The following is a 22,240-nucleotide window of genomic DNA, read 5'->3' as shown; positions in this document are numbered from 1 at the left end:
CCCAAAGAAGCTGCTGCTTCTTTGAGGTCCCAGAAGGGGACCCTAGTCTGTCTTGCTGAGAGTCTCTCTGATGCACCTGCTTTGGGGTCAGGCTGTGACACCTGCTGTTGCTGCTTCGGGTCTTCTCAGTGCTCTGTCCAGGGCCTCCATAGCAGCTGCACTGACCAGGCTGGACCGTCTTGGGCGGGGAGGCCTCCTGCTTGCACCTGGCTCGGTCCCTGAAGAGAAGGCAGCCGATTCTGATGGTCACCCATAGGAATACTACTACTACTACTGGTCATTGTTATTATTATTAGCATTTGCATTTATTGAGCCAAGTGTCATACTAACCATTTGACGAGAATCATCCTATTTAATCCTCACAACAGTCCTAGGAAGTGGGCAGTATTATTATCTTATTTTGCAGATGAGGGAGTAAGAAACTGTCTGGTGTTTCACAATAGTAACAGAGCTGGAACTCAGACTCAGGCAGATTGGGCCCAGAGCACATCCCCTTCTTCCCTTTGCCCTAGTCACACCCTTGCTAAGTTCCTAAAGTCCCCCATGCTGGGCCTAGGCAAAGCCAGGAAAAGCGGGGGAAGGAAGGGCGCATCCCTGTGAAGGAGAACAAGCTGGAAAGAGAAGTGGGAACAGGGGTCCTGACAGGGCCATTTTCCCATGGCAACAGGAAGAGAGATGGCCTCCAGGACTCCCCACTGCTTCCCCCCCCCCACCCAAAGATCCTTACCTGTAGACTTGACTTGAAGGCCAGACCTGCCTGGGGCCGTGGAGGCCATACATGTGTCTGGCTGAACTTGCAGTACCAAGAATGAAAAAGATGGAAAGAGAGGGAGGAGAAATGGGGAAATATTATCAGACAATCAGCCAAAGCAATGCTTCACTTTATCCTTTTAACCTCTGGTGATAATCCCATGAGTTGTCGGGTTGTGTAGGGGATGCAGGTCGGCAATTGATAACCACCAGGTATCCATGATCCCAGTTCTTAAATTTCTGGAGGTCAGCTCTGGGGACTAATAAGTGCCCACTGCCTGGGGGGCACGGATGGATACCAAGAGCATTAGTGACTCATGCAGGCACCCTGCCCAGCTCCTCTCCTGTGGACCCCCAAGCCGCTGTCAGGGAGTAGTGATTTTCCATCACTTGCTGCCTCAGCTAAATCTACACCAGTGCCCCAGGGGTCAGAGGCTGTGGGTAACAAAGATAGAAACTCTGCAAGGCCAGCCAGTTATCTGAGTCAACCAGCCCCAGCCCTGCGGCTCCCTTAGTCCAGGGCTCATCAGCCCGCAGGCTAGGGCCACCCACAGCAGGCCCAGTGAGATCCCAGAAGCTTTTGCTGCAGTGAGTTCGGAGCAGCTGCTTTGAGCCGCATAGCCTCCTTCTAGACTTTTCCTACGGACCAGTCTAAATGGGCCTCGGCTACCGTCTTATCTTTCCCATGGTGATCACGCTCCACACCTTCCCCCAGCTCTAGGGAGATGAGCTTCCCTTCTGCTGTGCTGAGAGAGAAGAGCTGTACAAGCGCCTTTTCAAAGCTTTTGACCCCCTCAACCTGTACCGTCTCTTGCTAGCTCCTCCCGGTGCGTCTCCCTGTTCCGCCTTGTTCTCTCGGTTGTTCTGCATCTGCCCGGCAACTTCAGGCTCTGCCCTTCCCCCCACCCCGTTCTTCCTCCTCAGCCCGCAAACACATCCAGGGCTTTCCTACCCTAAACGGCCTTCCCTCCACTCAGCTGCCCGTTCCATCCACTGGCTCCCACACCTTCTTCTCCTCTCCTTTTCTACAAACTTCTGAAGGCACTAGTCTACTTTCACGGCCCCCCTCACCTCCTATTCACTCCCTAACCTCTTTCTGTCTGGCTTCAGTTGTTCCAGTCGCTTTGTTGAGACCGCCGTCCCCCAAATTCCCAAATCTGTGCCTCCTCTTATTCGCACCTCCCTCCAGTCTTTGCATCATCACTGATGCTGTGGATTATATTCTCCTTCTGGAAATGTTCCTCTCCATTGACTTAGGTGAAACGGCCCAATCCTGGTCCTGCCATCTCCAGTGTGACCAATTCTGAGCCCTCTGCAAGGGCAGGTTCTTTTCCCCCGCCTATGAAAGTAGGTGCCCGCCAACACCCGCTCCTTCGGCCCCGTCTCTATCAACACTCTTTTTCCCTGACAGTCAGATCTGTGTCTGCCGTGCCATCTGGACGCTCCCCTACCACCCCAGACACTGCATGTCCAAGACAGAACCAGCCACCTCCCTCCCTCTCTCCTCTTGACAGCGGTACAAACCACCAGCCTTGCAGGTACCCAGAATTGAGGGTCTCAGAGCCGTGGTTGACTCTGGTTAGTTGCTAAATCCTGGTCATTCCGCCTTCACGATCTCTTGCAGACTCTTTCCTTTCTTTCCTGAGACCTCGTTGCCTGCATGTTGTTGCTTTACCGAGATCTCTAGTTTCGAAATCCCTCATGGCGTGAGACTCTCTAACCCTGGTTGCTGCACGTTGAGAGAAGTATGACAAAGTCATGAAAAGTACCCATTTTAGAGACTGAGTTCTGCTTCTGCCCTCACCAACAGTGTGTGGTCTTGACTAAGCCGCTTCACTTCTGTCAACTTTGGTTTTCAACCTGCAAAATGAGGATAATAGTATCTACTCTGGAGGTTGTTGGGAGAAGGAACAGTAGTATGTATAAGTAATATAAATTGCACGTGATACTGGCACCTACTAGATGATCGACAAAGGGAAAAATCACTCTTTATCATCGTCACTTCCAAGTTTCAGCCTTATTTCCCCTTTCTCCTTTATGTACCTCCACTGTTCCTGGCTGACCGGTTTGGGCTTTAACCGCTAAGACTCACTCGGCCTCCATGCTTTTCTTCTATTTCCCTCCAGCACCTGCTTATAATGCCCCCACCCCCACCCCGCCACGGCTGCTTTGTTCATCTGAGAACCGTAGTATTTTTCACTGGGAAGGAGACCTTCGAGATCCTGTAGTCCCACCTTTTTACTTTACAGCTGAAGAAACAGAGGCCCCGAGAGGTAGAATGATGAGCCCAAAGCTATTGTGGCCAATGAGAGACAGAGTCAGAAGCAGGACTCAGGGCCCCTGCCTAACTGCCTGCTGCCCTTTCCACTCTCCTCCATGCCTGGGGTCCCTTCATCTGTTCAGCCCTGCCCTCCTTTGAAGGTCTGTGTGAAGATCCACCTCCTCAGGGACTTCTTTCCCAGTCCGCCACCTGCAAGGGGCTGGATTCCTCCTCTGCCTCCTTCTAGCGTTTACTGCCAAGCCCCTCGGGACTCCTTAGCTTTCTTTGGGTGTGTGTCTTCCCTCTATCCAGCTTCGTGTCCAGCACGGTGAGGCAGGCGCCTTATCTCTATTGCCTGTGAGTGCTCACTTAAACCGGAGTGGAGTCCGCTCATGGCTTCTGACTCACCTGGCTGGTTTGGGTGAACTTGGCCCACACGCCGCTGTGTAGGGAGGGGCAATGCCACGGGAGAAGTTGCTTCCAAGGGTACCTATTCTGACTAATGGGCGGAGGGGAGCATTCCTTGGTCTTGGCCCCAGCGTTGGTCTTCTGCCTCACCGAGCCGTGGGCTCCTCAGATCACTGACAAGCAGGCTCAACCCCAGCCCTGGGATGTTTGATCCCGCCCCTCGCCCCGGAGTGCGCAGGGTGGGTGCCAGGCTTTTCAACTAGGCTGGTAAAGAAGCTATGATCTGAGTAAGACCCCAGAAAAGCAGATCATTGGGCCAGTGAGCTGGGCAGGGACGGGGCAGTGAGTGGGCTCAGGAAGAAGTTGTTCAGGACCTGGCATCTGGCAAAGGGACCGTGTGATGTGCTGAAATCCCGGGGACAAAAAGCGCCACCTGTGACCCAGCCCTTTCCTGGCTATTTCTTTTTAGCTCAAGACACAGGGAAATCTCACCCTGTCCCCCAGCTCTAGAGGACTGTGATACAGTCCCAGTAGGAGAGCCAGCTCCAAAATGATCTCCAGACCCAGGGAGTCCTGTTGCCAGGAGGAGATATGGTGTGGTTGAGGAGGGAAGGGTGGGCAACAAGCCGCCAGGGCAGCCCCACCCGCAGAAAGGGGAAGAATGCTGTGCTGCACTCAGCCTGCTGCCCCAGTCCTTGCCGCCAAAAACCAAGCCGCCGCTCGGGTGGTGCGCACCGCAGGAGAGAATAGACACCGCCTCTGCCCAGCCACACTGGGCTGGATCCGCGGAGCCACCGGGAGGGAAAGCTCATGCCTGGCGGCGGTCAGTGAGGGCAGGGGCACAGGGAGCAGATGGATGAGGAAGGAGCTGGGGAGCTTGGGAGAGCCCCTCTGCAGGGCTGGGCTGGAGCTGGTGCAGGCAGGAGCAGGTGTGTGACGTGTGATGCTCTTGTGATGCTGTTGCAGGATCATCAGGACCAAAGTTCAGCAGCCTTTCCACCCAACGCCGGATGGGGCCGGGACGGGAGTGACTGCCCCTGGCCACACCATTGGTAAGAGGGCTCAGGGAAGGGAGGAAGCGGGGCCCCACCTAGGAGAGCCAGGCACCCCCCCCCCGCGCGAACAGCCCACCTGCCCACCCACCTGAGGTCCCAGGCCCCCTTTCCCAGCCCACACTCTCCCTGCTCCTAGAGGCTGGGGTCTCCCCCAGAGACTCGCTCACCAGGACTGCTCTCTGCCTCCTGCCCACATCTCCTTGCAGCTCCTTGTCTGTCTCTGTCTCTGTCACTGCCTCTCTCTAAATCAAGACTTTCCTTTAGCATTTCTTCTCCCCCTTTCTCCTCCTTCCTCATCTTTTGTTTTTATCTGATTCTGTCTCCACTTGCCCCTTTCTTTCAGATCTACCTTCTTACTGCATTTTGTAATTTTTAAAACTCTTTCTCTCTTCTCCCCTCCTCTCCCTTCTCTCTCTTCCCTCCTCTGTCTGCCTTTCCCTTTCTCTTTTCTCCTGTCTGCCCGTGTGGCTCTGGATCTGTTCCCACCTCTCTGCTCTGCTCCTCAAGGCCTCTTTCCTCTGAACCCATCTCTTCTTGATCTGTCTGTCTCTCTCCCCTCCCCTCTGTAACTCTCTGCTGCTCCAGCCTCCTTATTTACTGACCCTTGCTCATGACCTCTCGGAGACATGTCTGAGGCCCACCAGAATGCCAGCTAACGTCCCCTCCCGTAGGGTGTTCCGTTTGAGGCAAGGGCGCTTGGTGCTGCTAGTAGCCATAGATGAGGCCTGGGGCGTAAGGGGCTGAAATGTGGTTATACTTCTCCCGCTGCCCCTCTTGGCAGCTGTCCCCTTCTCTCTTGACCAGCAGGAAGTAGAAACGGCTGGTCCCAGCCCTCCTGAAGTTGGCAGGAGCTGTTGTTTCTGAGGCCATGTTACAGTGTGTGCCGGGAGGGAGGGTTGGGCCAGGCTGTACCTGAGTTGATCACCTCGGAGTGAATGTTTTCACTAGTCTGTGCCCTGAGGGAGGAATTAGGAACTTCTCAAGTGATTTCAAGACCAGAAGCAACTGGGAGAGACGAGCTGTGGCCTCCTGGGGAATATCACGACCATTCTTGTTTTCTCCTAGAGGGTCAGAGACAGATCCTAGAAAGCCACAGCCTCGGAAACAGGATCAGTAAAGGCCAGCCCAGGAGACTAGAGACAGTGAGCTGGGCTTTGTTTAGAGGGGTTGGCCCGGCCCCAGGGATTGGTGAGCTATGCAAGGAGGCCTGCTAAGAGCTGTGCTCCCTGCAGAACCACTGAGTCACTCTCTAGATGAGTCAGTGTTGGTGTTTCCATGCATCCTCAGGAAGTGAGTTTAAGGGCCCAGCGAAGTCTCTAGGGCTGTGGAGAAGGCCTGGGGTTGACTGGTCACCACTTAGCCTGGGGCTTGACAGAAGTGAAGAGCCTGCACTGTGTATAGCCGTGCGTTTCCCTCTAAACCTCAGAGGACGCAGGGGAATATGGGCTCCCCATCCCTCTTCCTGCCTCTGCTTCTCTCGGCCCCCAGCCTTGGGGCTTTGGCCTGCGATCACAGCTGTTATCCTGATGGCATTTCCTCCTTACTCCCGTCCAGTTCCCAGTACGGCCTCCCCTCCTGTTTCCAGCGCCTCCAATGATCCAGTGGGATCCTACTCCATCAACGGGATCCTGGGAATCCCTCGCTCCAATGGTGAGAAGAGGAAACGTGACGAAGGTAGGGAGGAGGGAAGAGGCTTGGCTTCCCTGTGCATGCTTTGTCCTTGGACTCAGAGCTCCGGTTTCGGCCCAGCTTCGCAGCTGCTCTGCTGTGAGATCAGTTTTAGCAGCAAAGCCGGGGTCCTCCCCACTGCCCTGCTGGCTCCTGGAAAGGGAGGCGGGCTGCTGGTAGGGCCCTCAGCTTCACCATCTGCTCAGCAGCCTCAACGGCCTCATCTTCCCCTGGGACTGCCCCTAATATCCCAGTGGGGCACCAGGGGAGGAGCTGAACCGTGTACCTTGGGAGGGTTCGGGAAGCTGGGGGACAGCCGACCTCTGACCCAAGGACGAAAGGCCGATCTGCCCTTGTTCTTACCTGATCCCAACCCATCAGAAGATGGAGGTGTGATGTCACGTGCAGCTGACCCGGGGGTCCTTTCTCTGTGACACATGGATTCTGCCCCCCATTGAAACCACTCAGGGAGCTGGACGTGGGCCCTCTGTTCTCTTCCCTCTGGGAGGAGACGCCACTCAGGCTCCTCCCTGGCCCTTCCCCTGCATTCCCTATCGTGCCTCAAGGTGCAGCCCGGCTGTTAGGCAGGGAGTTCAGGGGAGGGAGAAATGAAGAGGAGGAAGAGAAGAGAAAGGACACGAAGAGGGAGTGGTGGCCATGAGCTTGGGAGAAGGCGTTTTATAAATGTTGAGACATGGGGGGTCTCTTGGTGACCATCTGGTTCTCTTCTGATGAGGGAAGGGCTCAGGGCGCAGGGCCGGCAGGCCCAGACCAACGGAGACACCAGTGTCTGGAGCCTGCTTCCTGTCCCAGTTTCATGGTCCCTGCCAGGGAAGCAGTAACCTTCTGGTCTGGGGGGGGTGTATGATTTTAAAGGTATCTCCCACAAAATAGAGAGACTCCTCTAGAGATGAGCCTAAAGGGGACCGCATAATCCCATTAGCCTGGACAGTCCCAATTTATGCCTTTTGTCTCTGCATCTTGGCCAGTCAGCATCTCTTTTTTCTCTCAAAAATGTCCTGTTTGGACAATAAATCACATGGCCATCCCAAGCATAGACAAGCCCTTGATTGGGGCAGCATTAGAGGGTAAGGAACAGAGAAAAGGGACAGAAGTGAGATTCCCTGGGCCCAGGCTGAGGGCAAAGAGAGTGTGAAAGCCCTGGCCTCCAGCGGAAGGGACCGAGCATGGGAGAGGCCTAGGTCTGGCAAGACAGTGATGACCTGGTGCTGGCCTCCTTCCAGAAGCCCTAATAGCCTCGTTTCACAGGGAAACAGCTTGTCTGGCTCTATTTCTCCTTCTTCCAAAATATCCAAACCCATTTGGCTGCCACGGCCTTTGCCACTCACTAAATTTCATTGTGGTGGTTTTGGCGGCAGCCCCTGATGGGCAGGGGGAGGCTTCGGGAAAGGCGCTGGGTCCCAGTTCTCCCTGGGGCCTTCCCACACTCCCCTTAGCCAGGCGCCCTGGCACCCTGAGTGGTTTGGAAGATTCTTCCTCGGGCCCCAAGAGTTTCCCCTTCACCACCAGCCCCTGCCTTTTTTAGAGTGTGAGATGTCCGGCAGGCAGGGCAGGGGGAGGCCACAGGACACACACCCCCCCGCCCCTGCCATGTACTCTCTCCTATTGGTCTGCGGTTGGGGCCAAGCATGCCCTGTTTCCTGGACTACTGTGGGCCATAAGAGGAGGCCAGGGGTAGGGAGGCACTGGCAGGAGGCTGTGGCCACCCAGGGTCGGGCCCAGCCGGCCCGGAACAGAGTGCTCTCCTCCCTGCAATTGATCACATTCATTGTTTCAAGTCAATTGAATTCAGTGAACCTTTCCTGTGCATCAGCTGCAAGAAAGGCTTGAAGACCCCAAAGCAGAACAAGATATGATTCTTGTCCTTAAGGAGCTTACAGTCTAGTGGGGCGTGTAAATCATGTGAGCCCAGAGAGCAGAAAGGCCCATCAGATAGCTGCGTTGTGATGGAGGTCTGGGCTGCAGGCCACGGGAACTCAGAGTCAGGAGGGAGTAACCTGGCAGGAAGGGCTGCATTTTGAGGAGGGGACTGGAGGATGGACCAGGGGCATGTTCAAGGACAATGGCAGTGTGAAATTCTGTCTGGTAGACTGAGCCTTGTGGCCAGAGGGTGCTGCGGTGGGGAAGATGCAGGCGTGCTCCGGCAGGGCTGAAGGGGCAAGAGGGAAGGGCCGGGAGGGAAGGCGAAGTACATGGGTTAGGGCCGCAGGAGATCAGGCCAAGACCGGAGCACATAAGGAGTCTGGACTTTTTTCTGCAGGCATGAGTAGCCACTGAAAGTGTCTGAGCGGGAAGGGAGAAGAGCAGGGCTGGGTTTGGGAAGACCATCCTCCAGCAGGCTGACCGTGATGGCAGCGGGGAGACATCTCAGGAAGCAATTGGCATCTTCTAGGTGAGGGGTCATGGGGGCTCTCAGCTTCCTCTTACTGCTTAGCACTTACCTCCTGGGCCTAGCCAGGGGACAAGGAGGATCCGAGGCCCTACTTCTTTTGGGGGGGGATGGTTCTCTTGCCTTGACTTCTGCTTTCCCTGACAAACCGCAGACCAGGTGGAGCTGCCCTCTCCCTGGTGGAGGCCAGCACCTGTGAGGGAAGCCAGTTCTCCCTGACCTGCCCCATCCCACCCCAGGGCCGCCACCCACACTTGACCTGTCTGATCCAGGTGGAAGGGAGAGGAAAAGAGAGAGCAAAGGCAGACCATTCACAGCCCTGCTCCCCTCCCCCATCCTGGGTGCCTCCAAGCAGCCAGGCCCAGTTTGCATTAGGGAGCAGCTCAGATGATTAAGAATAGGAGAGATAATTATGTGTCAAGATGATGTAGCCCAAGTCTGCAGTCAGGCCAAGCTAGCACAGCACCTGGCAGGCCGTTGCAGGAGAAAGCCTCAGGCATGGGCTCCACACACCCAGGTGTGTCCTTCAGATATTGGGCCAGCACCGCAGGCTACGAGTGACTTGGGGCGCTGAGGGGTGTTGGGATGGGAACGGGGATACATGTCAAGGGACTAGACCTCCAGGGGCAGAGGGGCACATCTCCCTCCAGGAGGACCCCCGCTGCCCCTGCCAGGCTGGCCCCCCTTTGGCCCCATGCACAGTGGCATCTCTCTAGAAGTGCCATGCCCCGAGGGCAAGCCGTGAGCCTCTCAGTCCTCAAGGAAGCCGCTCCCGCTCCTGCCTCTGGGTACAGTTCGGCCTATTCTTCAGCTCTAACAATGTCACGGTGGTGGGCATTAGCGAGGACAATCACTGCAGCGTGTGCTGCCATTATTGGAGACGATCTCAGCAGTAGCTATTGGCGTTCACAGTGATAATACCCAGAGCATTATTGGCATTGGCACTCGGAATATGGACAGCGTTATTAGTATCTGCAGCAATCATATCTGTGGGGATATTAGTAAAGGGCCGATCAGCTGTGACTCTGGGGAAAAAGGGAACTGACAGTGACTGTGAGCCTGCCTGAGACGCCTTCTCACGCCCTGGCCATCGGAAGTATGGAAAAATCCCCGGACTTTCCTTTGAGAAATGTGCTAGTCAAGACGCTTCGACACTCCCCACCTACCCGAGTCCAGAAGCTCCCAGAATGAGACAGGGACCAGGGTTAGATGAGGAAGCTATGTCATGAAGCATCCAGAAGACAGGCTGTCCATCAGTCTGAGATGGGACTAACCTCCCCAGTTAGTACCCTGCTAAGATCCTTACCTCTTTTTGGGTACAATTTTGGTTGAGTATGTTAGGGTCCCTTGAAGGGCCACTGCTGCCCTGAACACTGCGTACCCTGGTTTATGTGGCTGGAAGATAGAGACTGTTGTATTTTTTCAGGCTGGAAAACCAGAGTCCTTTGCCTTCACCCAGTTGTTTTCGGCCGTAGCCCAAAGCATTGCTGTCCATGCGTGTTGTTGAAGCACAGAGCAATTACATAACTTGTCCAAAAATCCAAATGAAGTCATATGGTATGAGTCTGTTGATCTGTGTGAGGGGAGGTGTGTTGGTATCATCCTTTGATGTGTGGGATTGCAGGGGGCCGTGATTTTGCATTCCATTAATTAGGTGCACAATGAATTGTGCAGTTGAGAGGTGCCAAACCCGTGCAGTGGTGCATTTGCAGACAGGGCAGGTTGCAGGGAAACGGCTCAGTCCTGTCGCTGCCTTTAATAGCTCCCTTCTGCTTCGGATGAAGCCGTAACCGGAAAAAGAGGCTTATTTCCTGAGTTAGTTTCCCTCCTCGAAGTCCCCGAGTGTGTTGCTCAGGTTGGACATGGAGCAAATGAGGGGATCCGGCTGTGGCAATGAGCAGCGCCCACCCGGTCCAGGAGCCCTGGCTTTGGGCAAAGGGAGGCTGCAGGACCCCCACCCAGCAAGAAGAAGGAGGAGGAGGCCGGGTGGAGGCCAGCAGGCAGTCCCTGGAGCGGCGTGGACGGGCAGTGTGGCTCAGTGGGGAAGGGTGTGGGCCCTGGAGTGAGGCACACCCAGGTTTGAATCCTGGTGGCTCCGGCAAATCGCTTACCCTTCATCAGCTCAGTCTTCTCTGTAAAATGGAGGTGGCATCAGCACTCACTTCAGGGGGACTGTAGAGAGGGCTACACAAAAGCATATAACCTTGAGCCAACTCCCTCTTGGAAGACAGGTCGTCGTCATGGCTCTGCGGGGGAGGACCTAATCGGCAGGTTTATGTTTTGAGGGGAAGTGAAGTCATGTCAGAAGGAAACTTATTTGGGCCCAGGCTCCCTAATCTTGGTGCGGGAAGCTGATGCTGGGACAAGCTCACCAGGATGGGACCAGGGAGTGGGGGAGAGATGTCAGCCCCCCATGTGTGATTGGGAGGACCTTTGTCCATCTCTGTGTGGTCATTTGCTCTGTGGTTATCTGGGTGGGCCACATGTCATCTCTTAGCATCCAAAGGCATTTTAGATGTATGTAATTAAATCTAGGACCCCCTTCTTTGCTAACCTGGAGGCATCCCTCCCTCTATCCATTGCTGTGCATTTCTGCTCTCACATGTAAGTTTATTTATTTATCTAGGGAAATGTGTGTTTGTTGTTTTATGGACACCATGTAATTTTTTATGTGGTTTAAGCAAATGTAGGTATGTGTGTTTTCTACCATTCTGAAATCTTTGGGTGAAAAGGGGCATGGAATGCCATGTACTGGGCAGGCAGGCAGTCTTCTGGGTAGTGTATATACTTGAATAGACGACCAGATGTGAGCAGATGCATGTCCACCAGTACTAGTGAGCGGGGAGAGCTCTAGGCCAGGCCTGAGGATGTTAAGGGTCCATGGTCCTGAGACACGGGTGTGCATATAGAGTTTTGCCCAAAGGGCCCTGTAGGCATCACCTTGCATTCTGTAGGCAAATACATGGGCTGTCCTGAGCCTGCCTCCAGGTTTGCCTGGGGCCCAAGGCTGGGGAGACTGAGGCTGGGAGCCCTTACATCCTAAGGCTGTGTGGGAGTTGTGGCTCAGAAACCTCGAAGCCCTTTGAGGAGGAGCCTGGTCTCCCAATCTCAGGGTCTTGTCCCCAGTCTTCTACCTGCCTGTCTTTCGGGATCTCTCAGTGCCTGTCTGTCTCTCATTTGCTCTAGTCGAGGTATACACTGATCCTGCCCACATTAGAGGAGGTGGAGGTTTGCATCTGGTCTGGACTTTAAGAGGTATGGGGGCCAGAGGGAATATGGTGTGGGGGTCAGGGGAAAGAGCTGGGGCGGTGGCGGTTATAGACAATTCGGAGAGTGGGCTCCTAAGAGCCAGGGAGCGGAAATGAGGAGTTGGGTCAGGCTCCCACTGGGAAACCAAGAGGCTAACAGAGTCTCAGGTCCTGGATCACTTCTGCCACGGGCCACTGCCGGGTTTGGGGGCTGAGGCCCCAGTGGCCTGGAGGGTCAGGCACTCAGTGGATGGGGGGCACTTTTTCCAGCCCTTGGAAAAACAAAGAACAGATCGGGTAGTAAAACAAAAGCAAAGGAGACCTGGAAGCACCTGACAGCCCTAATTCATCACGGCCCAAGTTTTTTCCTGTGTTCCCATTATATTTGTTTGTAAAAGTGGAAATCAATTTTGAAGGTAATTTTCTGGAAAGAATGGAAGGGAGGTGGGAGGGCCGGATAAGGCAGAGATGGTAAAAGGAAAAATTTAGGCCAGGCACAGCCCAGGGGCAGCTCTTGGCAAGGTGAAAGAAAATTGCATATTCAATCTCCATCCATGAATCTCCCTCACTGCTGCCCGCCTCCTGCTTGAAAACAATGAAGGCTTTTTCCCAACGCTGGGCAGGGCCTCGGTATCAGCCTCACTTTAACTTCAGGGTCATTAATTCCCTGATTATTGAAGGAGAAGAGAGGGTTGCAGCATCGTCAATTTCGAAGGCACACCCCCCCCCATGTGATAGGGCCCTGGCTGGGCTGGGGGGCAGCCGGGGTGAGGTGAGGTGTTGTTTCAGAAGAGCAAAGGGGTGGGGAGGGAGGAAATGGGGAGCCAACTGGACTGGGGGGAAGGAAGCCAGGAGGAGGGTGGAGGAAGGCAGTCATTACTGCATACCTCTGTTGTGTTGTTATTGCAAATTAAAAGTAGCATGTTCCACTCCACAGCTATCTTTGGGGAGGGAGGGGCACCGAGGGAGGTGGGGGATCTTATCATTGCTTCTTCAGCAGACCAGCCGTGGTGTCACCGTGTGAGGTGACATTTGAATTTACAATTCCGCTGAGAAAAGCCATTAATTCACAAATTAACATTTCTCCCTCTCCCTCTCTCTTTAACACTCTCTCCCTCTCTCACATGGATGTGCAAGCAATTGAAAAGACAAAGGAAATAGCCTTAAGGAAGAGACTTTACTGCTAGTCTGTCTGTGCTGAGATTGCTCCCCCTGCTTCCAGATAGATAAACCAATTACCTGAGCAGCCCTGCTCCTGGCCGCCCGCGATCGCCTCCTTTTGTAGGCTGCCTCCGTGGCCGGATTACACCCGGTGTATCTCATTAATGTAAACCAGGCGTGCCCTGGTCACTGGCCTCTCTTCCCCACTCTCTTCCTGGAGGGGCAGCGGGAGGAGTGTTGGTGTCAGAAAAGGCAGACAAGGAGGACACCCCCCCAAGAAGAGAGGCTGCCCCCAATCCCTCCGCCGCAGCCAGGCCCTGGGACTTCGGGCGTGCCAGTGGTCCTGGAGGAGGCTGATGGGGGAAGGGGAAAGGCCGCAGGTGAGCGCTCCTTGGGAGGCTGGCACGGGTGGAGGGCTTGAGAGGCAGAGGCAGGAGCCAGAGCCTGACTCCCTCGGGCCCACAGCGCCGTTGTCTGTGGCCTTTTGGTCCAGATGCAGAGGGCGGCTTGCATGGGAAGAGCTTCCGGAAGTTTGGCGGAGTATACACCATGTTAATGGGACAGGATTATTCAGCCCAAAGGAGCTGGGAGGGGAGCCGAGGAGTGTCCAGAAGACACCTCGAGGCTGCACCATGTTGCAGATTCCTTAACCGAAACCCGGAGCATGGGCACAGTTATGTCTGTGTACCACCTCCTCCTTCCCCACCTACGTCCCCAGCCGGTGCTTCCCTTCTCAAAGAATACCACCCCCTACCACCCCAGAAGTGTGGAGCCCAGGGTGGTGTGCTCTTAGAACCCTGGCGTGAGCTTCCATCGTGGGCAGGAAATCACAGAACCTCTTTTGGCTTTCGCTGTCCTCCAGGCCCTGGCCAGGCACCGTAAGAAAACATTGTATTGGCAGAGGGAAGCTGAACAGAGTTCGAGGTTCTTTAAGGAGAGGTACCCTGTGGATTATGGCTGGAATGATATGATTTCACATGCCCGATACCACCCAGCCCAGGTCACATGAGGCAGGTTTTATGAAAGTCCAGAAACCAAATCTACATGAAGGTAGTCATCTGTCTGGACAAGTGCCTGAGTTTAACTGTATCAACAAAGCTCAACTTATGTTCATTTTCCAACAAATCATCAAAACCTGGCTAATGTCTACTCCAGTCCAAGAAAGAGTTAAGGTTTAAAGGTCAGCACTCACTAAGATACCAAAAAAAAAAAAAAAAAAATCCACTTATGAACACACATTCATTGTTAGGATTATATCTTCCCAGTAACCTGGGAAATTAGACCGTTCGAACCAGAGGGGGGAGATTCTCTATCTTAGATGGATCACGTATTTTAGCCACATTTTCTGGGTACTGTTGGCCATGAGCCTGTTGAACACTGACCATATCGTTATACAAAGGTGGGGGTAGGTTATGTCGATATTTTATTTGGCATCTGTGCACACGTGGGCTTACTTTTTTCTGTGGGGAAGTACCAGGGTTTAGCCTGTGTAGTTGACATAGGTGCATGAATTTGACATAAATCCCTGTGTTTACACCAGAGACTGGCAGCCAGATCACTAACCAGTGGTTTCCCAGCCAGTTCATGCTGTTGTGGAGAAAGAGTTGTATTTGGTTGTTTGAGGAATTATGTTGAGATTTAGCACAAAAGAGACTTTTTTTTTAAAAGATTTTATTTATTTATCTGAGAGAGAGAATGAGATAGAGAGAGAGGGAGCATGAGAGGGGGGGAGGGTCAGAGGGAGAAGCAGACTCCCCAGCTGACAGCAGGGAGCCCGATGCGGGACTCGATCCCGGGACTCCAGGATCATGACCTGAGCCGAAGGCAGTCGCTCAACCAACTGAGCCACCCAGGCGCCCCTTCTTCATAAGGTGCCAGAATAGACAGGTTGCCCCCCTGCCCCCAGGAGAGAATGTACAGGTCTGCCGCGGAGGGGCTGCCTGTGTCCCTCCACCACTGGAAACTAGGGTGGGTGCAGCACAGTATCCCAACTTTCCCAGCAAAGGCCCCAAGTTCTCCCCGCGCCCCCTGCGTCCGTGCACTCCTGTGCACGGGCATGCACACCCATCTTGTCAGAATTTGTCTTCACCTCCTAGTCTTCCACATGGCGACCCCCTTCTAGCCCTGCAGGTAGGCATCGTTCTCCTTCCTCTACCCGCAAGGGCACCAAGCGAGAAATCCGCTGCCTCAGCTCTGCCCTTCTCCCCCAAGTGCAGGCTATGGATGCAGGAGGGAGGAGCCAGGCCCTGCTGCTTCTGGGCTCCCCTCTCCTGGCGCTGCCTCCTCCTCTGGCCAAGGGGCAGCTGGGAAGGGCAGGGGCATGGGGGACACTTCAGAAAAAGGATTTGGATGACAGGTAGGCCAGATTGCTGCCTGCCAGAGGAATGGGTCTGAGCAGCCTCTCTGATCTTGCTGGCTGCCCACAAAGGAGCCTTGAGCTCAGAGCTTCCCTGCCTGCCTTCCTTGGGGCCTCGGGGGCCAGCGGGGCTCTCCGGGACCCTCCCCATTCTGCCCTGGGTGGGGGTGCAAAGGCAAGGAGGGTGGGGGGAGGGCTGGGCCTGACTCTGGGGCTGGGAGACGGATCACGAGCCTCCAAGCCGAGTTGCAGCAGAGCCAGTAATTCAAACCATCCTGACCCTTCGGTGAACCTGAACCTGCTGACCTTGACAACACCAGACAAGTGAGGCCTCACAAACCTCAACCTGCACGAAGGCCTCGCCTTCTCTCCCTCCCTTCCTTGGAGGTCCGGGCCCAGCCTCCAGGTGGCTCCTAATTTGGCTGTCCCCACCAAATGTCAGTATCCCTCCCTCCCTGAAGTACCCGCCTGCCCCCCTGTCTCAAAGCACCCTCTGTGCTCTGTCCCACTGGAGACAGTACACGGGCATCTCATGGGGCCCCTCCAGGGCCAGGCCAAGGAATTCTCCTTTAAACAAGGCTTGTACACCTTGCCCATTCTCCTCCTGCCTGAGCCTTCATCTTTTTCAGAAGCACTGGCTGTAGTGTGCGTGTGTGTCCACGCGCACGCACACACACACACACACACACACACACACACACACATGCACGCAGGTGCGCACACACGAGGTCTGGGTGCACACAGGGCCAGGGATAAAATGTGATCAAGACAGAGCAGACAGAGGAGGGAAGAAAAGCCCGAGGAAAGCAGCCCCAGGAACCTGCATTAAAGTAAATGCAGTTTATGAAGTTTATGCTTTCCTCCTAGGGAGAGCTGGATTCCATCCAACAGCCTCTCAGAGCCCGGCAAACAGCTCCTGAAGCAGAAAGTACGGGCAGGAGCTCAAGCAAGCCAGTGACAGAGGGAGGGATGTATAGACTCTCTCTCTCTCTCTCTCTCTCTCTCTCTCTCTCTCTCTCTCTCTCTCTCTCTCTCTCTCTCCCACGGGCTCACACAGATCTCCCTAGGCCCCCGGCCAACCGCAAAGTCTGGATGGAAGGGTGCAGACGGTGTGTTTGGTAGGAGTGACTCCAGGAGCTTCACTCTCCTTCCCTCTTGCCTGCTCAGCCCCCCATCTTCTTCTCCTTTGGTGGTGTGGCCAACCCAGACACATGGGCAGTGTGCCTCCCCCCGCCCCGGGCAGATTGGTGGCGTGGCAAGCTGGACAGAAGGCAGCATGGACCCCTGGGGCAGCCAGCCTGTGGAAGCTGCTCTGTGTGAGGGGCAGTGCGGACGGTCTTGGGGTGGTTGTTGTGAGGCATAAGTAGTCAAAGGGATCAGAATGTGGCCTCCCAGGAAGCTGCCTTTTTTCTGACTCTGGGATTCCTTTCTCTGGTATCATGGTCTAGGCCAACTGGATACCCTGTAACTACTGAAGACAGCTGCTGGAATCTCTTAGGGAGAAACAGAGACAGTATTTTTTTTTTTCTGGGAATTCAAAGGAAATGAATGGTTGACAAGGTTAAGGATCTGGGCGCTCTCAGAGGGACTTATAAGCAAGGTGGGATATCTGCCCTTCTAGGGGTTCACGTGTGCATACACTAATCATATGTAAATGGGCCAGAATCCTTGACTTTGGAGGAAAGGGGAGTGTGGGTTGGCGTGCCCCTTGCCCCCGTGCTCCGGTGACATGCCTCAGCTGGGGATGGGATGTGGGGAGGGGAAGTCTGTCTCCCTCCTCTCCCCGGGAATTTTGTGTCCCTGTCCCGCCAGGAGCTGGGACAGAGGAGGACAGCAGAGGTGGAGTCATCTGAAGACAGACAGTCAAGGGAAGAAGAGTCGAAGGGAAAGTGAAGGATGGGCAGAAATTGCTGATTGTGGAGGATGCTCTGGAAGCCAGGAGATGCCAGGCATGGAGGGAGACAGAAACTGGTCAAGGATGGCTTTCGCCCTTTCTCTCTCCTTTCCCCTCCCTCCTCCCCTCCCTCCCTCTCCTCATCCCTCCCCTCTTCCCACCACACATCTTTATTGGTTCCGGTAATAGCGTTGATTTGCATGTCAGGCAAAGCCTTGCTACACACACAAAAAGAAAACCCCAGCCGTGGCGGTGTGGCAGTGTCAGCTCTCGCTGTTGTTCGACAGTGTAAAATTAAATTAATAAAGCCCCCAACACAGGAAAACATAACAGGAAATTAATGGCCTTTACTGTCGCTCTGATGCAGTCATTTGCAACCCTGCTTTCCGCACCAAAGACTTCATAAATGCAAGCAGTTTCTCTAAACAAGCATACTTAGGGCGGCCTGGTATGTAATTTTTCGCCTTGCTTGTGTCCTTTGAGCTAACAAAGCCCCCTTCCCTCTTGGCTCCAGAGAGGTTTCTAACTGGTCCTGGCCCCAGCTGGAACCCAGCACCAGGCAGCAGGCCCCAGCCCCTCCCTGAGAGCCCACGTAGGTCGGAAGGAAGACTCCGTCCCCACACAGACAGATGCTCCTTCCCCACCAGTGGTGGGTGGTCGGTGGCCCCACTGGGGAGCCCGGAGCCCTAGCCTCTGCCAGGTGGCCAGCAGGAAGGCACGGTGCCTACTCTCAAGCAGGAAAGTTGATCACTCTGGGGAATTCACCCACACCCACCCAGGGCTCACTCCTCCCCTTCCTCTGTGCAGTTCGATTCTCTCTCCACTACCTGTTTGCTCCCCTCCCGTCATTGCCTCTGGTCTTCCCTTCCCTCCAGCTTCATCTCTACCTGCTCAACTGCTCCTACTTCATAGATGGGCCACATGCGCTCACTCGGGCTGTGTGTTGGCCGTGGGTGCTCATGCCCTTCTTTGCTACAGGTAACTGGGGGGTTTGGGGAGGAGGGGGGACGAACTTTTTCAGAATGCGGAAAGTAACTGTCCTGGTATAATTCTCTGGAGTTCTAGGTCTCTCCTCTACTGTTTGGTGAGGAAGTATGAGGGCCCTAAATGATCGTTCAGGTCATGCCTCTGTCCTCGGGCAGATTTCCTATAAACCATTCAGAGAGCTGAGAGTCTATGATTTTGCTTTGGTGTGTAAATAGTGGAATATTGAGAAAACTTATGTCTTTGGAGAGCTTTCTATCATTGTGGGCCCAAGTGCCCAATGTGTTGGGATGTATGAGAGGAACAAATAACCAGGACGTGGGTCTCCAGGAATTTATAATCTACTGGGAGAGACAAGACTATCACACATCAGACAATAAGCTATTAATTAAATGCTGAACCACGTGGCTGAGCATTCAATAGGAATCCAGGGACGTGGCTAGAAGAGCAAGCAGGAGATGGGACTTGAGCCCTGGAGTAGCTAAGATGCAGAGAGACTGTCTCCAGAGCCCCCTCCCATGTGGAAGGAGACCAGTGGCTGGGCTAAGGGTGGTGACAAGGCAAAGGCTCCGATTCTTAAGGGTCGTCTGGTCTTATGTGCCACTCACATAGAACTCTCCCTTCCTGCAGTGCTGCCTGACAGGCCATGGGACGTAGGCCATACATGGACAGTTGTCATTGTTAGCAGCACTGCCTTTATACTGAGTCAGGCTAGTGTTGAGGGAAAAACCTTGGAATCCAAATGTCCGGATGTGGGGTCCATCTGCACTCCTTACTGGCTGTGGGACCTTTGGCTATTTACATGATCTCTCTGAATCTCAGGTTCCTCATCTTTGAAATAGAGACAACAGTATTCACCACTTAAAGTGATGGTGAGGATCTCCCTTTGACGCCCTCTCTTCTCTCCCTACCTTCCTCCCTTCTTTCCATTCATCCCACGTGGCCCCAGGTGGATTTTAGTTTCTCACACGATGTGGTCCCTGCACTGGAGGAAGGTTTCCCACTGTCCTGGTTACCCATCTCTGAATTCATTCTTGACAGTTAAAGTCTCTCCTACGTGCACACTGAACTCTAGAGACAGTCTAGCCAATGCCAAGAACAGTAGACCCATTGCCAGTCTCCATCTGGAGATTCTGCATCCATAATGTAGCCTAAGATTACATTCGATTTTTTTTTATTAGCTCTGTCAAACTCAAGATCATACTGAGTTCATGGTCAACGAAAACCTCGAGATCTTTTTCACATCAATTGCTATCAAGCCAGGTCTACCCCACTGTGCACTTGTATAATTGATTTTTTTTAACCTAAACATAGGGCATTCCATTTATCCATGTTGAATTTCATCTTGTTGGTTTGGGCTCTTAATTCCACCTGATTAAGATCATAAGGATGTCTTCTGTAGCATCATCCCAGTAGGGTTTTTTTACAAGAGTAAAAAATGCCTGGGTGGCTCAGTCAGTTAAGCATCTGCCTTCGGCTCAGGTCATGATCTCAGGGTCCTGGGATTGAGCTCCACATCAGTCTCTCTCTTTAGCGGGGAGTCTGCTTCTCCCTCTCCATTTCCCTCTGTGCTCTCTCTCTCAAATAAATAAACACAATCTTAAAAAAAGGAATTATTTGCCTTTACAATAAAGGAGAGACAGTGCCCACCAGTGGAAACCTCCCTCCTGGTTACAGTTAACAAATGCTTTGGGTACTATTGAGCCCAGCAGCCATCAGCCATTTCACTTTTCTTCATCTTGTCCATAAAATTAGGAAGGGGATTCTTTGTGAAATGTTAACATTCACCACATCCACAGCATTTCCTTAATAAAAAATGCAACTTAAGTTGATGAGCAGATTGAGTGCCTGCTATATATAAAACATGGCGGGACTGATTCACAAAAGTAAATAAAATGCAGTTCTTGACTGCAAGAAGCTTCTAATCTAGTAGGGAGATAAATGTACACATCATTATACTAGCAGAATGTGATTGATGCTATGATCAAGGTAAAAAGTGCTCTGATAAATGTTTTAAAAAGAGAGCGCGCGCACAGTTGCTTCCAACCAGGGCAATTAAGGAGGTTTTGGTGGGGTCAGCGTTTGATCTAAGCATTGATAGCTAATTCATGTGCCACAACTTGTAGCAACATGTTCTTTCCTGGGGCCCACAAATTAACTGTATAACAATTTCTTCTAAAAGATTTCCTGACCCTAGCATTAAATTTATTAGAGCATTATTTGCATAATCCCCCTTTTGCAGGGAAGATGGCATTGGGCTTTGTCACTGCCTCACCCTTTAATGTGACTTCTCAAGGATTATCAACAAAAAATTTAGGATCCTATCTACTTTCTCCTCCAGGGTCCTGGTAGATGAATTATCTGGGCTGGGGAAAGTTAAGTAAATTGGAATAGATATGAGTTACCTGCTTGGCCCCCTCCTGACCTGGGCGACTCCTGATGGTCCCATTTTGAAGATTCTTTTCTTTGATGGAGAAGACAAAGGCAAGCCGAGGGAGAGAGGGTTGAGAGGTTCTGCCTTCTTTCCCTTTTTTTCCTCAGTCTTACTCACCTTCCCAAGTATTGAACCTAAACCTGCCTTCCTTTTTGTTCTTTCTTCAAACATAGCTACAAAGGCCCTTTTCTGTTGTCTCAGCTTGTTCTGAGCTTTTGTCTTCCTGACAGGTTCATGCTACTCTCATATCCATCCTTGGTTATGGTCCTCTCCTTCCATCTGTTGTGTGTCCTTTTTAAGAGAGGGAAAAATAACTTTTGTCTGATAATAAGTGTCATACATGCTCATTGGAAGATATTTGGAATATACAGTAAATTTTTAAAAAAATCACGCATAATCTCATCACCAAGAGATAACCGCTGTTAGAATTTGGTATATTCTTTACAGTCTTTTTTTTCCTTCTGCGCATATATAATTTTTTATCAAAATTGGAATGATACTGCATATACAGCTTGTGTCTTGCTATTTTCACTTAACATTATATAGGACCATTTTCACATATCATTAAATATTCTTTGAAAACATGATTTTTTAATGGCTGCATAATCTTCCACTGTTCGGTGTACATGTCCTTTTAAAATCTAGGCTCATCATATTTTAAAGCTTATCCGTGTGCAACAACAATGCCTTTCCTTAAATGTCCTTCTCTTTCAACCCCTCCCCCACTCCAGTCCTTTTACTTTGTCTGGTTGGTTATTTGAGCTTGTAGAGGTGGAATTTCATTTTTAGAGCACCCTGTCCTTGCGGAATTATACTCCCTTGTAGAATCTCTTGCCATCACACGACTCTTCTTTCCCTCCCCATGTAGCAGTTTGCTTTCCTTAAGTTGGATTCTGTCCAATGCCTCCTTCCTTGGCTACTGTCAACTCTAGACATGCTTGCTTTCTCCCCAGATCCCCATCACTTCCCTTTTATCGGTTTTTGTTTCTCGGTCAGAATTAAGCAGCTTGGAATAGTGAAAAGGGCATTGGGCATTGAGAACCTCATTTCCCATCTTAAAGATGACCAGCTGTGTGACATGGGAAAATTACTCAACCTTTCTGAGCCTTTTTTTTCTTTTTGTCTCTAACAGGGAATCCGATTAAATGATCTCTGTGACAACTTGCAGCTGTAAAATGCAATGACACTGAATCCAGAGTAGCAATTTACTTTGTTGCTTCTTTTTTTTTCTAAAAGGTAAACTGTTGAGCAAAGCAAGTTAAGAATTTCTCAACCTTTGCTTCTAGAATTCTGTTAAACGAATCAGCCAACATTTTTTTTTTTTATCACCTCGGGCCCTATGCTAGATTTACAAAGATGAAAAAGATGGGTCCCTGCCTTCAAAATAGTCACAGTTTAGTGGAGAAAACAAACAAAAACTATGATACATACAGATTCTAAATTTGGCTCTGCCACTTACTGGCTATAGTAGGTAATTTGGGATAAGTTACCTAACCTTTCCATTCCTTGGTTTCTCCAGGTTACAAACTCAAGCTGCCACAGGCAAATTGCCTGTGTTTGCTTCTGCCTCTTGTATCACTTGTTAGCTGCGTAACCTTAGGAAAGTTCTGGA

General features: G+C 52.3%; 1 protein-coding gene across 8 annotated transcripts in view; it reads left to right on the top strand.

Annotated features, from left to right (window-relative positions):
- The window catches only part of PAX2 (paired box 2), a 78,074-nt gene that overhangs the window by 26,611 nt on the left and 29,223 nt on the right, over positions 1 to 22,240 (top strand). For 4 of the 8 annotated variants that reach the window (XM_025880839.2, XM_025880842.2, XM_073904304.1 and 1 more), the window contains exons 4-5: positions 4,385 to 4,470; positions 6,028 to 6,147. In XM_025880839.2, the coding sequence (XP_025736624.1) occupies positions 4,385 to 4,470; positions 6,028 to 6,147 (206 nt within the window). Of the gene's footprint in view, positions 1 to 4,384; positions 4,471 to 6,027; positions 6,148 to 11,737; positions 11,807 to 22,240 lie in introns of all 8 variants that reach the window. The other 4 variants (XM_025880836.2, XM_025880838.2, XM_073904303.1 and 1 more) reach the window with 2 other exon arrangements.

The sequence above is a fragment of the Callorhinus ursinus genome, unplaced genomic scaffold (assembly GCF_003265705.2).
Source record: "Callorhinus ursinus isolate GAN/ISIS: 27379988/994484 unplaced genomic scaffold, GSC_fseal_2.0 scaffold20, whole genome shotgun sequence".
Classification (NCBI taxonomy): Eukaryota; Metazoa; Chordata; class Mammalia; order Carnivora; family Otariidae; genus Callorhinus; species Callorhinus ursinus.
This window is presented reverse-complemented; position numbering and strand designations above follow the sequence as displayed.